Genomic DNA, 18715 nt, shown 5'->3' with positions numbered 1-18715 from the left:
TGTTTTAATGTCTCTATCTCCTAAATCCAACATCTGTGCTACTTCAAGATCATTTTCTACCGACTTCTTTTTCTTGGTTATGGTGCACAATTTCTTATTTTCTTGAATGTCTAGTAGTTTTTGTGATATACTGGACATTCTAATGACACATTATAGAATATTCCAGATTCTGTTATCTTCCTATGAAGAATATTCATTTTAATTCTAGAAAGCAGTTCAATGAACAACCTGATCACCTAACTCGTGAAAGTTTGGTTTTACACTTTTATAAAGAGCAGATCTGTAGAAAGCTAAGGTTCTCAACAGGCCCTCTAAACTGATAGGAATAATCTCCATATCCATCTTCCTTGCAGACACTGTCAGGGTTTCAGACTTCATTAAGGCTGACCTAGACTAGCCCTTACACTAAGGTTTCACTTTCTGTCTCAACAAGGTGCCTGGGGCATTAACAAGGAATCTCTGGTCTGATTGGACTGAAACCCCAATGTCTCCTAATACTGCTTAATCTCTAATATTTCTATTCTGCTTTTAACCCCATAGTGGTCACTCTCTGGTATGCCTTAGGTAGTCTCATTCTGTACGTGTCTCTCTCTCGCTCCTCGGCCGAGCACATTCAGGGATTCCTCATCTCTCTGCCCCACTACCACTCGGTATCCTGCCCCAAGATTCCAGTTTCCAACTGCTTCACCTGTCCAAAAATATGATTCCTGCCTCCTTAGCTCAGTTGGGCCACCACGCTCTGTTTCCATCCAGCTTGCTGCAATACAGGCAGGAAGTCATCCCCCAGCAGAGATTCAAGGCAACTGTGGGGCTCCTCTCACACTTTCCCTTTCATTCAAAGGTTTATGGCCTTGTATTGCCTGTTGTCCAATGCCTGAAAATAGGTGCCTTTCATTTTTTTCCAGTTTTATGTTGTTTATAGCCTAAGGGATAGTCCAACGGTCAGAAGCAGGAGATGTGCTCTACTTGGAATCTAACCATCCCGTTATCACCCAGCTGCCTTCCCCTCTGTGAAGCTTCCACACCTGCCCCCATCAATGAAAGTACGTCAATCTTTAACACTTGTCCTACCTTTTCATAGCATTTACTACAGTTTATAATCACACAGTTTTTTAGTCTGAGGGTTTTATTAATGTCATCTCACTCACTCAACTATAAGCTTTTTAAGGGTAGAAAAAGGATTACCAGGTTTATTACTTTCTCTACTCCAAGCTCTAGTACCTAGCCCAAAGCCAAACACACTGCCAATACTTAAAAATTTGTTGAAGAAATAAATATATCAGACTATCTTTAAATAACAGGTGATTAACAATAAACATGAAAATTATACCAAAAAACAAGATAAACTTCAATTTTAAAAACATGCTATTATGAACCAGCACAAAGAATGCTACTTAAAATATAACAAGATTTTTAAATAATTGATATATTTATTGTACTATAAACTTGAGCTAAACTAAAGTTTAGTTTATAAACACTAAAGTATTTTATATAACAGTACAGTAATCATAAAAACATACTCAACAATTCCAAGTTTTACAACTTAAACTCTACATTATTATAAAATCCTAGGCCATATGACCCAAAAGTTTAGAATGCTAAAGGTCAAAACAAAAATGGTGTTGTTATTGTCTGCAGGAAGGAAGAAAATAATTATAATTCTGTCACACCAAAAGTTAGGAGACCTGGGTTCTAGTCCTAACTTCAAAACAAGTTAGTTGTTAGGTCTTGAATTAGTCATTTAATTTGTCTGGGGCTTGGTTTCTTCACTCATAAAATAAGAGGTATTCTTAATAACTTCCAGCTTTATGAAAAAAAATCTACATTTTACTTTTAAGTTGTAAAATACACAATTTCTAAAAAGTATAGTAATATAAGTAAAATTTAACATTCTTCTACTTTAACACTTTACTCACCAGAAGTCAGATCTTTATAGTTCTGTTGGTTTGTCAAAACCTGAGTAAGAACAGACCGCATCGCTCCTCCCATTTTAGTTAAATCTTCTAAAAAGGAAATTTGAGGCTCCAAAAGCTGAAGGACTTTGTTAAGGTCTTTTTCTGATGGTACATCAGCTGCTACAGAAAAAAAAAATATATATATATATAATTCACTGTATTTTAAATATTTTGGTAAGAATAACAATATTTTATCTTTTTAAAATTATACTGACTCAGATGACAGTATTTTATAAATCAAAAAAATTAATATAAGAACTATATTAGGAAATTAGGTATCTGCCCAGCACCCAGCCAAGTGCAGATTTACTGAGAAATTCAGTCCTCCAAGAAAAGGTTGATGAGAAAAGATCCATAAGGTATTAATTATTTAATTTGTGTAAGAAGCATTCAGTTTGAGGGTCCTATACTTTCAGATATATAAACGTAATCATAAGATCATTTTGAAATTAGATGGTATTTAAGAAAAAGTTAAAATAATTCCCTAAAATAAAACAACCAAAATCAAATACATTGAGAGTAATGTAAAAATATTAGATAAAATTGTCAGCTCTAAATTTAAACCTGTGTAGCAAATATCCCATCTTCTATCATATTCCAAAAATACAGACATGTTAGCTGACAGTTAAAGCAACTAAAATGAAACATAAATGTTTTACTAAAACAATTTTCAAACACCAAGCAACACATGCCTAGTAGAGATAAAAGAGAAACTTCACAGTAACTGAAAAAAAATATATTTAAGAAGGAAAGAAAAGAAGAGGCTTTAGGGAAAGTGAGGTTTAAAAGAAAGAAGTGAATAGACAGATTTAGAGCTTAGTCATAAATGGTTAAAAGAAGATGCATATAAGGGAGCTAACAGGATCCTGTGTGCCCAGAAAAGGAGCCATCAATTTCATTCATTAATTCAGCATCTAATCCATGACAGGCACTGAAAAGCAAAACTAAATCAGACACAGTTCATACCCCCAAGGAACTCACACCTAGGGCAAAGATAATCTTTGAATATAATTCTAGATAACTCTGAGTCCCAGGGCCCAAACCAAAAATGTTACTTTCTCAGTAGAAAACTGATACTGTATACTACTCACCTTTACTGCCTTACCCAATGATTTAGGCAGTAACGCAGGAGATATTTAATTAACATTTGCTCTCATTTGGTTTCTAAAGGCTCTAACACAAGTTCTGACATTGGTCTAAGGACTGTAGAGTAAAATGAAAAATGGAATTCAAGGCAACTGAAAACCGTAAGATCTCTGAACTTCCATTACCACAGATTAGGTAATTTTAAGTCCTCTCTTTAATTTTAAAGTCTTTTTTTCCACACAGACACAAGAAATTTATGCTGAGCACAAATGGTTAGATAAAGACGAAAATATCATGAATCTAAGTTCATGAAGCTCATCTTAAGACAAAAAAGTGCTTCCATTCATTCCTTTATGTTTTCAGATAATGGTAACAGATAATTATCAAAGCTATGTATCTATGCTATCTACCTTTACAACTGCTAAATGTCACCATAGGAAAAAAATAATACACTTTTATACACTTTTGTTTGAATTATTCCGTGATTATGAGAAATCGTTCAGAAGGCAAGTTCAACAACCCAACCAGTCCTTCATTTCAAAGACAGTGTGGTCCAGAACTAAATCAAAATATTTCTTTCTGTATTTTACAACACGTACTCTGAGAGGAGTAGAAGTACTTACAGAATTGCATAATTTGCTAAAAATATAGAAATAAGAAAGTGCTCACAACAAAGATAACATGATAACTTTAGGGACAATGAAGATTCTATGTAATATTTCTTCACATTTTAAGGATGGGAGATAAACAGAAGATAATAATGTGTAGCATAGCTTCAAATTAAATTTAAGGTTATTTATGGTATTAAATAATTTAAAACCTCTAAAAGTAATGCAAAATGCAGTCCCTTTTATGACAAAAATGCAACTATTAGAAAAGTAAAAGACAACAATTAATTAATAAATTTGTTTCATACCACTGATATCTGTAATCCACAATATCAGACTGAAAACTTTAATAGATAATACCTAATCCAAATATTTAACTAAAGTATATTATTTAAAATTGTAAATAAATCTTTAAAGGTAAGAATATAATTTGCATGTTTTTTTCTCTTTTCAACACTATCATGATACCTACCATCATGATACATTCTACCAGTAATATGATAGTTAGCCATTTGATTCTCTCATTAGTTGTTATATAAGAGGGAAACAAAAATATATAGACCTCTACAAAAAAAATGGGGGAGAGTGGAGAGATAGATATATAGCTAAAGATAAATATTGGTGAAAGAATAGTTTAATCTTCCAAAAATATAAGTTAAATTCAAACATTTCCAGGACTTCTTATTCTACTCAATCACAATATAATTGCAAATAAAGTCACTTTAACCCTATAAAATGGTTATTTCCGCACATGCAAAAGGCAAAGTAAGTTATATCAAAATCATCTTTGATCCCAGGAGTACAGTGTCAAACTGTGCCAACTACAAAGTATCTATCAGGTTATTTAACTAATATTCAGTGTGTTTTATTTACTATAAACACACTCATTCAAAGTCATCTCATTCAAAATGTTAAGCAAAAGATGATGCCTGAAAAAATTCACCTCGTTATTAATGCTAAACTTTGTTAACTGGAACTTAAAAAGAGTACTCACAAAGATAAACATACCTGGTTTGCCCTGGCCGGTGTGGCTCAGTTGGAGCATCAACCCGTAAACAAAAGGTTGCAGGTTTGATCCCCAGTCAGGGCACAAACCTAGGCTGTGGGTTTGATCCCTGGTCTGAGCACAGGCACGTGTGAGTCCCGGTTCAGAGCCTATCCTGTCCACATGCCCAGGAGGCAAACAAATTGATGCTTCTCTCTCACATCAATGTTTTCCTCTCTCCCTTCCTCTCTCCCTTTCTCTCTCTCTAAAAGCAATGAAAAAAAAAATGTCCTCAGGTGAGGATTAAAAAAATATTAAGCATACCTGGTTCGTTATAGCCTTCTCGTAAGTACTGAATGAGACAAAAAATAAATCTTGGAAGCACAAATTCAGACATCATCAGTAAGTCTTTGGGGACACAAGGAATAGTTGAACTTGATTTAATTTGATGCCTTCTGCAAAACCTGTAATATGAAAGAGAAAATAACAATTAATAATGATATCTAATCTGCCAAGAATACTTCTATTTACAATATCCACAAATGGAATGCAAGCTAATATAGTCTTCCTTTTTCATTTTAAAGGCACCAAGTTAAAAGAATATATAGTTTTAATAGGTCTTTAAATCAAAAATGGCACTGACGGATATTTCTTCCTAATAAAAAATCATACTAGTGAAGTTCCAAATAAAGTACAAAAAGAAAATCTCATTACAGAATTTATGTTTTTAACTATAATTTATTGCTTTCAAAAGTACTTGTTTTTTATTTCATCCTTTATAAACCACTAAATATAAATTAATCATTTCCCAAGTATACGCATTCCTTAATTCAACTATTTCTAACTTACTACATTAATGGATAAGTGACATAAGTACTTATTTATTTTAAAAGTTTACACACTTAAATATATACATTTCAATTTTATTTATACTTGTTTTAAAAGATGATGGGTATAGTAGAGCAAAAATGAAGTAAACTATTCTATATTCTCAATACAATAATCACAATTAAGGTATTTTGTGACCAAACACAAAATAACCACACTAAACATATAAAATGCCTAGAAGTAATCTTATTAAGAAGGGTTGAAAAACATAAAAGATCTGCATAGAGAAAGATATATACCCAAATGGAAATGACATTTTTAAATGTCAGTTCCAGCTAACTTAATGCCATTCAATTTATTCTTTTTTTAATTATATTGTATTGATTATGCTATTACAGTTGTCCTGATTTTCTCCCTTTGCCCCCCTCCGCCCAGCACCCCCTACTCCATCAGGCAATTGCCCCACAATTGTTCATGTCCATGTGTATAATTTCTTCGACTACTCCATTTCCTATACTGTACTTTACATCCCCACAGCTATTCTATAACTACGTATTTGTGCTTCTTAACCCCCTCACCTCTTCACCCATTCCCCACAACTCCCTCCAGTCTGGCAACCATCAAAACACTTTCCGTAACTATGAGTCTGTCTCTGTTCTTCCTGTTTGCTTGATTTTTTTACATTCAATTGTTGATAGATATGTATTTTTGTCATTTTATTGTTCATAGTTTTTGATATTATTCTTTTCTTCAGATAAGTCCCTTTAGCACATCATATAATAATGGTTTGGTGATGATGAACTCCTTTAGTTTTTTCTTGCCTGGGAAGCTCTTTATCTGCCCTTCAATTCTAAATGTTATTTTTGCTGGGTAGAGCAATCTTGGCTGTAGATCTCTGCTTTTCTTGACTTTGAATATATTTTGACAATCCCTTCTAGCCTCTAAAATTTCTTTTGAGAGATCAACTGACAGTGTTATAGGAACTCCCCTAGAAGTAAGTAACTAACTTCTTTTCTCTTGCTCCTTTTAAGATTCTCATTTAACTTTAAACTTTGGCATTTTAATTATGATGTGTCTTGAAGTGGGCCTCTTTGCATCCATCTTGTTTGGTACTCCCTGTGCTTCCTGGACTTGCATGTCTATTTCCTTCACCAAATTAGGGAAGTTTTCTTTCATTAAGATTTCCAATTTCTTGCTCTTTCTCTTCTCCTTCTGGAACCCCAGGTTGTGAATGCTGGACCTCCTGAAGTTGTCCCAGAGGCTTCTTATACAATCCTCATTTTTTTTTTTGGAAGGGGGGGAATTCTTTTTTCTTCTTACTGTTCTGCATGGTTGTTTTTTTCTTCCTTATGTTCCAAATCATTCATTTGATTCTCAGCTTCATCCATTCTACTGTTGTTTCCCTGTAAATTGTTCTTTATTTCAATTACTGTATCCTTTGTTTCTGACTGGATCTTTTTTATACTGTTAAGGTCCTCACTAAGTTCCTTGAGCATCTTTATAACCAGTGTTTTGAACTCTGCATCTGATAGATTGCTTATCTTCATCTTGTTTAGCTCTTTTTCTGGAGTTTTGATCTGTTCTTTCATTCGGACCATGTTTCTTTGTCTCCTCATTTTGGCAGCCTCCCTGTGTTTATGGCTATGTGCTAGGTAGAGCTGCTTTGACTCCACATCTTGGTAGTGTAGCTTAATGTAGTAGGTGTCCTATAGGGTCCAGTGGCACAGCCTCCCCTTATCACCCAAGCTGGGTACTCAAGGTGCGCCCTTCATCTGGGTTAAGTACACTCTCCTCTTGTAGTTGAACCTTGGTTGCTACTGGCAAACCAATGGAAGGAATTTACCGAAGCAAGTCAGCTGCAAGGACTGGCTGTGACCACTGACCACCAACTTCCACCCTCCGTGGACGATCAGCTGTGCAGCAGCAGGGTGGCAGTGCTCCACTATGGTCTGTAGCCGTCCACTGGGTGTGCTGGCCCTGGTTTTCTGGGTGGTGCGGGCCCAAGTCAGCCCCCACCTGTGTGTTGCTCAGGGCACCCAACCTCAAGTAAAAAGCAATCTGAGATGGCTGTCACTTGTGCTGCACTTAAGAGATTCCCAGGCAAAGCCAAGCTGTGAACCTAGGCTGGCTGCTGCTAGTGCCAGGCCTCGGGCTCACTGAGGCGAGTTGTTGCTTGTTTGAGAGGATTTAGGAAATTGTACAGCATGAGCCAAGACCAGCCACTCATATGGAAAAGCAGCCTGGGTGTGCCTGTCAGTGGGGTGGGGAGGAGTCTCTGGGGCTCTCCAAGGCAGGTCAAAGAGTGTTAGTCAGGTTGATGGAGTCTCAGTTAAGGTAGGAGCTTGCCAGCTCTCTGGCTCTGCTGAGGGAGGGTTTTAGAAAAGGGACAACAGCTTCTGCTTGCCTTAATGTCAGACACTTCAGTTTCTCCCCGTATACTACTGGTGCCTTTCAAGCTGCTACCCTGGTGCTGGAGCCCAGAAGGACGGGTCTGTGTGTGGGTTCTTTTAGAAGATCTGCTTGGGGCTCCAGCAGTTTCTTTCACCAACTCAATACCTGCTATTTTTGCAGCCAGAATTTGTGAGGACTTATCTTCCTGGCACTGGAACCCTGGGCTGGGGCATCTGATGTGGGACTAGGACTCCCAGCTCCCGAGATTTCCCTGCCAAATTTTTATCCACCACATGTGAGTGTGGGGCCACCCCGTTCCATGACTCCATACCTCCTACCTATCTGTATGGATGTGGTTTCTTTAATTCCATGTTGTCAAACTTCCATTCGACTCGATTTCTGACAGTTCTGAGTGATGACTGTTCTACATTTTAGTTGTAGTTTTGATGTGGTTGTGTGAAGAGGCGAGCCATGTCTGCCTATGCCACCATCTTGACCAGAAGTCAATGCCACTTGACTTAAAGCCCAATGGGACTAATTACAAACTAATTTTAAAGTTCAAATGGAAGAGCATATGTGTGGAAAAAATCAGTAAAAATTGAAAAAAAAATTGATGACACTGACCGAGACCTTAAAACATAGTATCATAATTATAACTGTACTTGATGACTTAATTATAATTAAAAATCTATAGTAATGTAATAACATCAATGGACCACAATATAGTCTAGAAGCAGACTATGCAAATTTGTGAATTTAATAGAATAAGTGTGGTTTCTCAATTCACTGGGGAGAAGACAAATAAATTGCTTTAGGACAATTGGTTATTTAAGTGCAGAATGTATATTTGATTTTTCCTACACCATAAACAAAATATATTCCATACAGGTCAAAATAAAATGTAACCAGGAAGAAAATAAACTATTTCCCTACATTATCTCAAGGTATAGAAAGACTAAGTAAGACTTAAAACCAAAACTCATAAAAGATAACAACTACATAAATCAAAAGCTTCTATGCAGGAGACAATTACAAACTCGAAAAACATATTTATTATAAGTAAAAAACATAAAAGATTTATATATATGATCTCTGAAACCTCAAATTGGATAAGAAAAACAAAATTCAATAGAAAAATCAGGAAAGGTCATGAACTATTCACAAAGGAAGTACTGAATAGCCAATAAGTATGTGAAAGGATGCTCAAGTTATCTTGTAATCAAAGCAATGAATCGACCATCAAATTAGCAAATAAAACAATGAATAGCTTCCCTATGAAGTGTAATTCTGTAAACACTTCATAAAACACATTTTGTAAATAAAGCAAGTATTCTATTTCTTTTGTTTAAAAAATAATAAAAGCAATGAATTTAATTAAAGTAAAAAATGATTAACTAGAAAAGTGACTCTTTTGTGATATCCACTGAAATATTTGACCCATGCAATGGAGTCACTAGTGAAAGGCTTGAGGAGAAATTTGTTTGTAAGAGATCAGACTGTTACAACCTTACAAATTTTTGTATGACCAGAAGTGAAAAAACCAGGCTCTGTGATGCTTGTGAAGCACACAGCACCATTTATGAAGTGTTCTCACCAAACAAGATGAACTTGAATGACATGACACCTCCAGAACTAACTTCCATTTATAAAGAAGCATAGAAGATAAAGGAACAAGTTAAAGGACACCACAAAAAAGCAAATAGGCAAATCATGAATGTGGAATATTACACAAAACAACTGACTCTGTTTCCACGACCTGTCAGTGGCAGAAGGACCACTCTAGCTTAAATTTGACCTAAGAGACCCAATTACCACTTGTACTACTATGTGAACTGATTCTAAAAAATCAACTTGAAAAAGGCATTTTTCAGACAATTGGGAAGTCTTATTATGAGCTGGGTACTTGTTCAATAGACAATTTGTATTATATGTGATAATGACATTGTATTTATGTGTACACGGATATTTGATGATATTAATGAATTATCTTGTGTGGGTGTGACAATAGCAGCATTGTGGTTCCTGAAAAGGGAAGTCTTGTCTTTTAGACATATCTATATAAATGTCTACAGATGAAATGTTATAATGTGTGGGACTTGCTTCAAAATACTCTGGTAGGATGAAGGGAAGTAGGTAAAAGTAAACCAACACCAGCTATGATTTGTTAATTGTTAAAACTGAAAGCAGATAGATGGCATTTCATTATGTTATGCTTATTAAACACAAAGTAGGCCATATCAGAGCCACTAAAGTACTCCTTTCAGATTTTTAAGGCATCAGGTCAAAAGAATGTAGTTTTAATTGGTCTTTAAATAAATGCCATCAAAAGTGTTTTCCTAATAAAAGATCATGCTAGTTGGGTTCATTATATTTATTGCTGATACACATGTTTGAAATTTTCTGTACTAAAAAGCTAAAAAAAATTTAAAAGGAAATATTCTTTTTTTTTTAAAGATAAATACTGAAGCACATCAGAGTGAGCTAACACAATGTTTGGGATTTGCTTCAAAATACTTCAGCAAAAGGTAGTGGGGATGGAGGGAGGGAGGGGGAAAAGATTCAGCTAAAAGAAAAAGGGCAGATGAAGCAAATGCAGCAAAAATCTTAATAAATGTTGAGCCAGTGATGGGGATATGGAGGTTCAATGTTATGTTGTCTTTACCTTAGTGTATGTTTGAAAATGTTGATAACACAAAATGTTTTTTCATCTTACAGAGTAGGAAAGATTCATTGTTAGAAAACATGGGCAAAATTTTCTGTTATCATACACATGGAAGTATAAATAGATGCTGTTTTTGGTGACATTTTGACAATATCTATTAAAACTTTAAGTGTTCAGCTCTCACTGGTATGACTCAGTGGATTGAGCACTGGCCTGCAAATCAAAGGTTCACTGGTTCAATTCCTGGCCAGAGCACATGCCCGGGTTGCAGGCCAGGTACCCAGTTGGGGCGTGCGAGAGGCAACCAATTGATGTTTCTCTGGCACATTAATGTTTCTCTCCCTCCCTTCCTTTCTCTCTAAAAATAAAAATCTTTTAAAAAGTAAAAAATAAAACTTTAAGTATTCATAACCCTAGATTAGCATTTTTATTTCTAGAAATTTCTTATACAAAAATACCCCTAAATTTACAGGAATACAGAGTGGGGCAAAAGTAGGTTTACAATTGTGATTATGCAAAACAATTTATTCTTGTATTATTATTAATTATTGTATTATTTCCAATGTGAACAACTATAAACCTACTTTTGCCCCACCCTGTATACCCACAAAGATGTTGGCTATACCAAAGTTTTCAAAACAAAAAAATAAGAAACAACTCATGTGTTTAGTAATAGAATAAAGATTAACTAAACTATGGTGGATCTCTGGTAGGCAGTTAGACAAGCAGAGCAAGGAAAAATGGGCCAAGAACATAAGGTCACCAGGGAGAAAAGCCCCCTGTGCCTAGCAACCTGCAAAACTGGGAAAACAAGGGCCTCACCCCTAGAGTAACCTTTCCTTCCCTAGCACACTGCTGGCCATGCAGTTTAGAGCCCCTGACCTTTCATATCATTGGTCAAGCAGTTCCAACCCTACCCTGACCTTTCTTCCCCTAACATATTGCTAGTCATGTGGATCAGACCCCCTTAGAGGGGGAATGAACAAAGGGGCCAGAGAATAGCCTGCAGGGATTAAGTGCCAAGGACAATGAGGTTCTGACCCACAACAAATACATCTAAGCCTCAGTTGTTTTTCAGCTCCAGGCCCAGAAAAGCACAAAAACCAGACAAATGACACCATTGTTGACATCAGGACCTGATGTGCTAATGATCCCTTTCCTACTGCCAACCAATCAGTAGAGAGCATGGCCCTGAAAGGACACACGTGGAAAGCTGGTGAATACCCTGTTGGGATTGTCCCGATACCTCCAGATAAATACCCTCAGGAGCCAACTGGGCTTTCTCTGTGGAGCACATCATGCCTTCCCTAGGCACATCTTCCTTGCCTCTCCTTCTCCTAAGCTCTAAGGGCCCTTCTTTTGTCTCTGTAACTTGTTTCCTGAGTCCATTTGTTCTACCTCTGTGACTTTTTAAATAAACTTTGTTAGAGTTTGAGTCTTGGCTCTGAATTCTGTCTTAGCAAGAACGCAAGTCCCAAGGTTGCTAAACTAAAGTCTGATCTGACTCCACCAGTCTAAAACTTGGTGATGTTTTGCTGCCAACAGATCCACAAAATACTCTGAATTTGTTTAAAAGAATGAGGTAGATCAACAAGTATTAAAAACAGAACCATACCTAAGATAAAATGAGAAAAAAAAAAATGAGAAAAGAATTGCACAGGAGGAAATGGGCAAAAGACCCAAATAGACACTTCTCCAAAAGAAACATACAGAGGGCCCATAGACTTATGGAAAAATGTTTATCAAAAATGCAAATTAAAACCACAATGAGATATCCCTTTACACCTGCCATAATGGCCGCCATTAATAAATCAACAAACAAGTGTTGGCAAGGATGTGGAGAAAAGGGAACCCTAGTACACTGTTGGTGGGAATGCAGTCTGGTACAGCCACTATGGAAAACAATATGGAGTATCCTTAAAAAATTCAAAATGGAACTGCTTTTTGACCCAGCAATTCCAATTCTGGGAATATACCTCAAGGATTTCAAAACACCAATAAATAAAATATACATGCACTCCTATGTTTATAGTAGCATTATTCACAACAGTCAAGATTTAAACAGTCTAAATGCCCATCGGCAAATGAGTGGATAAAAAAGTTGTGGTACGTTTATACAATAAAATATTACAAAGCAGGAAAAAACCAAGGAATTCCTACATTTTGCAAGAGAATGAATGGATCTGGAGAAAACTATGCTAAGTGAATTAAGCCAGTCAGTGAAAGAAAAATACCATACGATCTCATTTATTTGATCACAATAAACTAATGAACAAAGCTTAACTACACAAAACAGACTGCCAGCTGCTGAAAAAGAGGTGGGGGGGCGGAGGTACAACAAAGATGTAAAAGATGGTGAAGGGATTAAACGAAGAACATTGATGCACAACCCATGGACACAAACAATATGGGGACTGGCTTGGGGAGGGGGAAAGGTGGGGCTGGGTGGAGACAGGGAAAAGGGAGAAAAAGGGGGAACAACTGTAATAGCATAAACAATAAAAATAAAATTTTTTAAAAAAGAAAGGATTGCATAGTAGTATAAACATATTATAATCTTTTTCATAAATAATATTTTGGAGAAAGAATAGGCAAGAAAATGTTAATATATGTAAGAAAAAAATGCTTATAGAAATGTATACCAAATTTGGTGTTAATTAACTGGGAGTGATACGGCATATTTTTACTTTCTACATTAACTCTATCTGTAATGTTTGAATTTTGTTTACCAAACATATCTATAAATTTGTAATCAAAAGAAAATATTGTACCAAAAACAAGTAAATGATAAGTATGCTATTCAATTGGTTTTAGTTCCAACATTTAAAGCAATAATTCTTTTTTAATTGCTACATTTTATTTTTTATTTTATTTTTTATTTTTGTTATTGTATTTTTTCCATTATCACTTAGTTCCTTATACCCCTCTACCTGCCCTCCTCCAATCACCACACAATTGTCCAAGTCCATGAGTCTTTTTTCATTTTGCTCAGTCCCTCCACCCCCTGCCCACCCTCCCACCCTTGGCTGTCATCCTGCTCTCTATAAATGATTCTTAACCTCTTTTGCTTCATGGACCCCTCTGAGAATCTAATGAAAGTTATAACTTTCTTTAAAATAAACATATAGACAAGTAAAAAAAAATAAAACATTTAGAGGGTTCCCATCTGCTGAAGTCTATCTACCCTTAAGGCAGAGCTTCCAATTGTTAGGTTCAGCATATCACAAGAAGAGCTATGGATCTCCTCAGTCCTCAAAGCAGACAGAAGGGCAGGGTCTGAGTAGCCTTCTCAGCTGCCTCAGCGTCCCATCAAAATATCATGTCCACATCGATCATATTATGAAAAAAGTTAGCAACTATAACCCCCTAAGGTCCAAACCTTTACTTAAAAGGAAATATGAATTTAAGAACCTCTTCCATCTAGGCACACAAAATCTAACTAAAATCAAAGAAACTTTTTAAATTAAATGCTATTATTTCTATAATATTTTAAGAGCCTTTAGAGAAAGGAAAAAGAAAAACCTAGCCTCTGTGACAGCTTAGCAAAAAAGTGGTGATCTAAGATAATTTAATTAAAGCGCCTACAAACATAAGTGAAAGGAGAGAAAACAGACGAAAGGAAAGCCAGAAGAGAAGAATGAGAGAACATACTGGGCACAAAGACTAAAGGATGCAATGAAAGGCTCAACAGGTGAAAAGCAGGAAGAGAGAAAGGATTAGATAAAGGAGGGCACAGAAAGCTCTCTGAGACACTCAGCACAGGAAATAAAGCAATTCAAAAGATCTACTGGGCACAGAGTGAAAAACAATTTGAACAAAGTGTCAAGTGGCTTCAAGGAGTAAAATTTCAACCTGGAACTAAACCCAAGGGACAGCAAGAATGGTCTAAGCAACCTAGGGGCTGAGGTTACAGGAGTGTATCAGATGGCTGCGGACTGAACAAATTAATAGCCAAAAGACTAAAGAAACAAGCTCTGCATGCTAGTTTAAATAATGTAGGACTGTCCGATATGGATGTAACATACTATGAGATCAACATGCAAAATTGATTTTTGTATTTCAGGCTTAGCATAGTATGGGAACTAAAGCATCTTTCATAGCAAGTATTTCATAAAGGCTTGATGAAACAAAGACTTAATCTAATAGAACACCCAAAGTGATTTCATGGGTGTCCAATTAAAGAATAACCACTTTTTCAAATACACTCTGAAGAACCACTATATCTCTGGCACTTAGACAACAGGAATACAAGGGCTTTGTTCTCACGGAACCAAGTTTCTATTGGGTGAGGGAGGGAAATAAAGGAGAGAGAAACAAAATAATAAATAAATATGAATAATAAGCTCTATAAAAACAATTTCACAGCATGATTTATAGAGAGCATCAATTAGGCTCCTTCAAATCAGGTTTGTCAGGGAGGCCTTTTTTCCCCCCGATTCGTGTTTTTTTGTTGTTGTTCAGTTAGAGTTGTCCCCATTTTTCCCCCATTACTGTCCTCTGCCCTACCCCCCCCCCACCTCCCACATTCAATTCTCCCTCCTCTCCCCCACTGTCTCTGTCCTTGGGTCCTTTATAGATGTTCCTTGACTTCACCCTCCCCTCCCCACCTAAACCTCCTACCCCTCCCCTCTGGTTACAGTTGCCTTGCTCTAAGGAAGGCCTTTCTAAAAAGTGATACTGAGGCTACAGGCCAAATGACATGAAGGAGCTAGGCTAGGTATGCAAAGCTCTGTAGGTAGAGCATATTATCAAGAGGCCTGATAAACAGGTACTAAAAATTTCTCCCCACATGAGCAGGAAGAAAGCTTTCTAGACAAGTAGAATGGCTCCAAAGAAAAAATGAGGCAGGAAGTAATGTGTTCATATTAGCAGTTCACAGGTCACAGGTACTTTCTTCAAGGAACCCAATGGCTTTTAATGACTAATGGTTTTTAATGGATTTAATGGCTAAGCCCTGGCTGGTGTGGTTCAGTGGATTGAGTGCTGGCCTGGGAACTCAAAGGTCGTGGGTTCAATTTCCAGTCAGGGCATATGCCTGGGTTGCAGGCCGGGTCCCCAGTTGGGGGTGTGCAAAAGGCAATTGGCACCTATGTTTCTCTCCCTCTCTTTCTCCTTCCCTACCCCTCTCTCTAAAAATAAATAAATAAAATCTTTTTTAAAAAAGGAGAAGGTTAAATATTCCTTAGTGGAGTAGTATGTTATAGTAATAATGGAATGGTCCAATAGAACTATTAATATATAAAGACTCAATAAAATGACCTCATCAAAGTTTATTTTACCTCAAGTTTTTAAAACTTTTTACTGAAGTACAACTGACAGAGAATTGCCCAAATGACAAGTATGCAGCTCAGTAAAAATATCACAAACCAAACTGAAATGACTAACAGCAGAATACTTGGATTCTAAGAGAAGGGGAGGGAAAGGAATGGGATCAGGAGAAGAGTGAAAAAAAAGGAAGAGGGGATTCTGCATGTCGTTTTGCAAATTACTAAGACTGAGAAGGGAGGAGGAGGACAAGGAGAGGCCAACTCAAATAACTCAACCACATGCCTCAAAAATTACAAAAGGACCTGATAAGCTCCCCTAAAAATTAGCTTTTGACATGCACATCCCATTCCCAACTTAGCACAAATTACACACATACAAAGTAGTTTGCATATCATTTAAGGTAATTACAGCTCCCTGGAGACTAACCAGGCCCCAGAATAAAAGACCCTGAAATAATCTGTTCTCTTCATTTCACACAAGGGACAATCTCAGAAACGCTAAATGACAAACCTAAGTGATAAAATTATTCTAAAAACTCCTGAGGGTCACAAAAGGCACACCATAAAGGTACACATTATCTACCTAAACTAATCTATATATTTAATGTGAATCTCAATAAAAATGCCAGTAAGAAATAAACAACCTGGTTCTAAAGTTCCTATGGAAAAGTAAAAAGAGCTAAGAAAATTCAGAAAAATAGGAGTAATGAAGGTGAAATAGCTTTATCAGATATTAAAACGTGCTTTTTGAAATTTAAATACTCAAAACAGTGTATCCAGCCTTTAGGGAGCTTACATTCTAGAGGGTAGAGATAGATATTAATGATAAATACAATTAATACATTTTAAAGTACAAAAAGGAAGAGTCAGATCAGAAATTCAGTCCCAAATTCACCATTATGTATTCTTGTGCCATTTCTCTACATAGACAATTCTAAATCTCTAATATGTTTGGCTTGATTAAGGTATAGAGTCATCTCATGTCTAAATTGTTAGATTATATGAACAGTAAAGAAATAAAAGGAAACATTTTAAATCCCATGTACACAAGTTTAATATTATTTGTTGGGCCTAAAGTACTAAAAAAAAGTGCCAAAGCAAAATATTTATGAAAACTAAAAGTTCTAAATTCAATTACACACTGCATATAAAATCAGAAGACTTGGAAGTAAAATTAGAGCTGTAAATAAATTAGTTGTAAGTAGATTATAAATTGAATGCCTGAAAGAAGAAAGAAAACGATGGTAAAGGCACATGAAAAGATATACCAAATATAATCAAATACATGCGAAACTTAATTTATGATAAAGCCAGATTTCTATGAATAAAACATAGCTCAACTAAAGAAATCGTGTTCAGATAACTGAGTAACCAGCCAAGATCTGGGGGAGGAGGACTCTCCTGACGACACCTTATACCATAATAATAGATAAATAAAACCCACAACAAACCTCTACAGATGAAAAATACACTGCTGAATACAATATCTATCAGAAATAAAAATACACCAATAGGATTATCAAATTAAACACAAGAAAAAAAAATCAGTGAATTTATTGACATAGCAATAAGAAACTATCCAAAATAAAGCACAGAGACATAGAAAATGAACAGAGCCTCACTGAAGTGAGAATAACAAGCAGTCATGCTTATTTTGGCATCCCAAAAAGGACAAGATGGGAGACAGAACAAGTAAGTAAAGAATGGCTGAATTGTTTTCAAAATTTGTTGAAAATCATATAATCACAAAATCACAGATCTAAGAACTCATCAAACCCCAAGCAGAATAAACATTTGTTAAAGCAATACCAAGATACCTCATAATCAATTTGTTGAAAATCAGTGAGAACACGAAAATCTTCAAATCAACCAGAAGAAAATGATCCACTATGTACAGAGCAACAAAGACACAAATGACAGTGGACTTTTCATCAGAAACTGTGCACGCCAAAAGATAATGGAGAGCCATACTTAAAGTGATTGAACATAAAAAACAACCTGTGAATCTAAAATTCCTCACACAGAAAAAATACCTTTCAAAACTGAGGACTAAACTCTTCAGACAATATCTGAAAGAATTCACTGCTATCATTCCGTCACTATAAGAAAAATAAGAAAGAGTGAAGAAAGCCAAGAGGACTTATGGGACACCATTCAAAGAAATAATATAAGATAATGGCAATCACAAAGAAATAAGAGACAGAAGGGAACCAAAAGTCTATTTTAAAAACTAATGGCTGAGAACTCTCAAATTTGGGGAAAGAAATAAATATCCAGTTCATGAGACCTAAAGTCCCTAAATAGGCTGAATCCAAAAAGGGCTGCACTGAGACACATTATAATTAATGCCAAGTCACAAAGAGAAAAATCTGATACATTATAGTTAAGATGTCAAAAGTCACAAAGAGAAAAATCTGAAACAGCAAGAAAAAGCAAACCATCAAACAAGAGCGCCCCCATAAATCTATATGGTTTTCTCAGCAGAAAGACTGAAAGCTGAGGAGAAAGTAGGATGATATATTCAAGATATTAACAGGAAAAAAAAACTGCCAACCAAGAACACTATGACCAGCTAAGCTGCCTTCAGAAATGAAGGAGACATAAAGACTTTCCCAAACAAAAAAAAAAAAAAAAACTAAGGAAGTTCATTACCACTAGATATGACATAAGAAATGCTACAGGGAATTTTAAAGCTGAAATGAAAGGATGCTAATTAACAATGTAAAAACAGAAGTATACAAAACTCACCAGTAAAGGTCAATATATAATCAGTCAAAGTCAGATTTTCTAATATTGCAGAGGGGGAACATAAATCACTTTCAACTCTTGTATAAAAGTTTAAAAAACAAACATATTAAAAATAACTACAACTATAATAACTTGGTAATGGATACATAATATAAAAAGATATAAAATATAACATCAATAACCTA

The 18715-nt window shown here is 35.7% G+C and overlaps 1 protein-coding gene across 4 annotated transcripts in view; it reads right to left on the bottom strand.

The window, feature by feature from the left end:
- UBR3 (ubiquitin protein ligase E3 component n-recognin 3) overlaps nucleotides 1-18715 on the bottom strand; it is a 196267-nt gene that overhangs the window by 148394 nt on the left and 29158 nt on the right. For all 4 annotated transcript variants that reach the window (XM_054562480.1, XM_054562481.1, XM_054562482.1 and 1 more), the window contains exons 2-3: nucleotides 4959-5098; nucleotides 1917-2075 (exon numbers count right to left, since the gene is read on the bottom strand). In XM_054562480.1, coding sequence (XP_054418455.1) covers nucleotides 1917-2075; nucleotides 4959-5098 — 299 coding nt within the window. The remainder of the gene's footprint in view (nucleotides 1-1916; nucleotides 2076-4958; nucleotides 5099-18715) is intronic.

Source organism: Pteronotus mesoamericanus, unplaced genomic scaffold, assembly GCF_021234165.1.
Source record: "Pteronotus mesoamericanus isolate MK-2021 breed Mesoamerican mustached bat unplaced genomic scaffold, CSHL_Meso_final scaffold_651, whole genome shotgun sequence".
Classification (NCBI taxonomy): Eukaryota; Metazoa; Chordata; class Mammalia; order Chiroptera; family Mormoopidae; genus Pteronotus; species Pteronotus mesoamericanus.
Note: the sequence above shows the minus strand (reverse complement) of the source record. Positions and strands in the feature narration are given on the sequence as shown.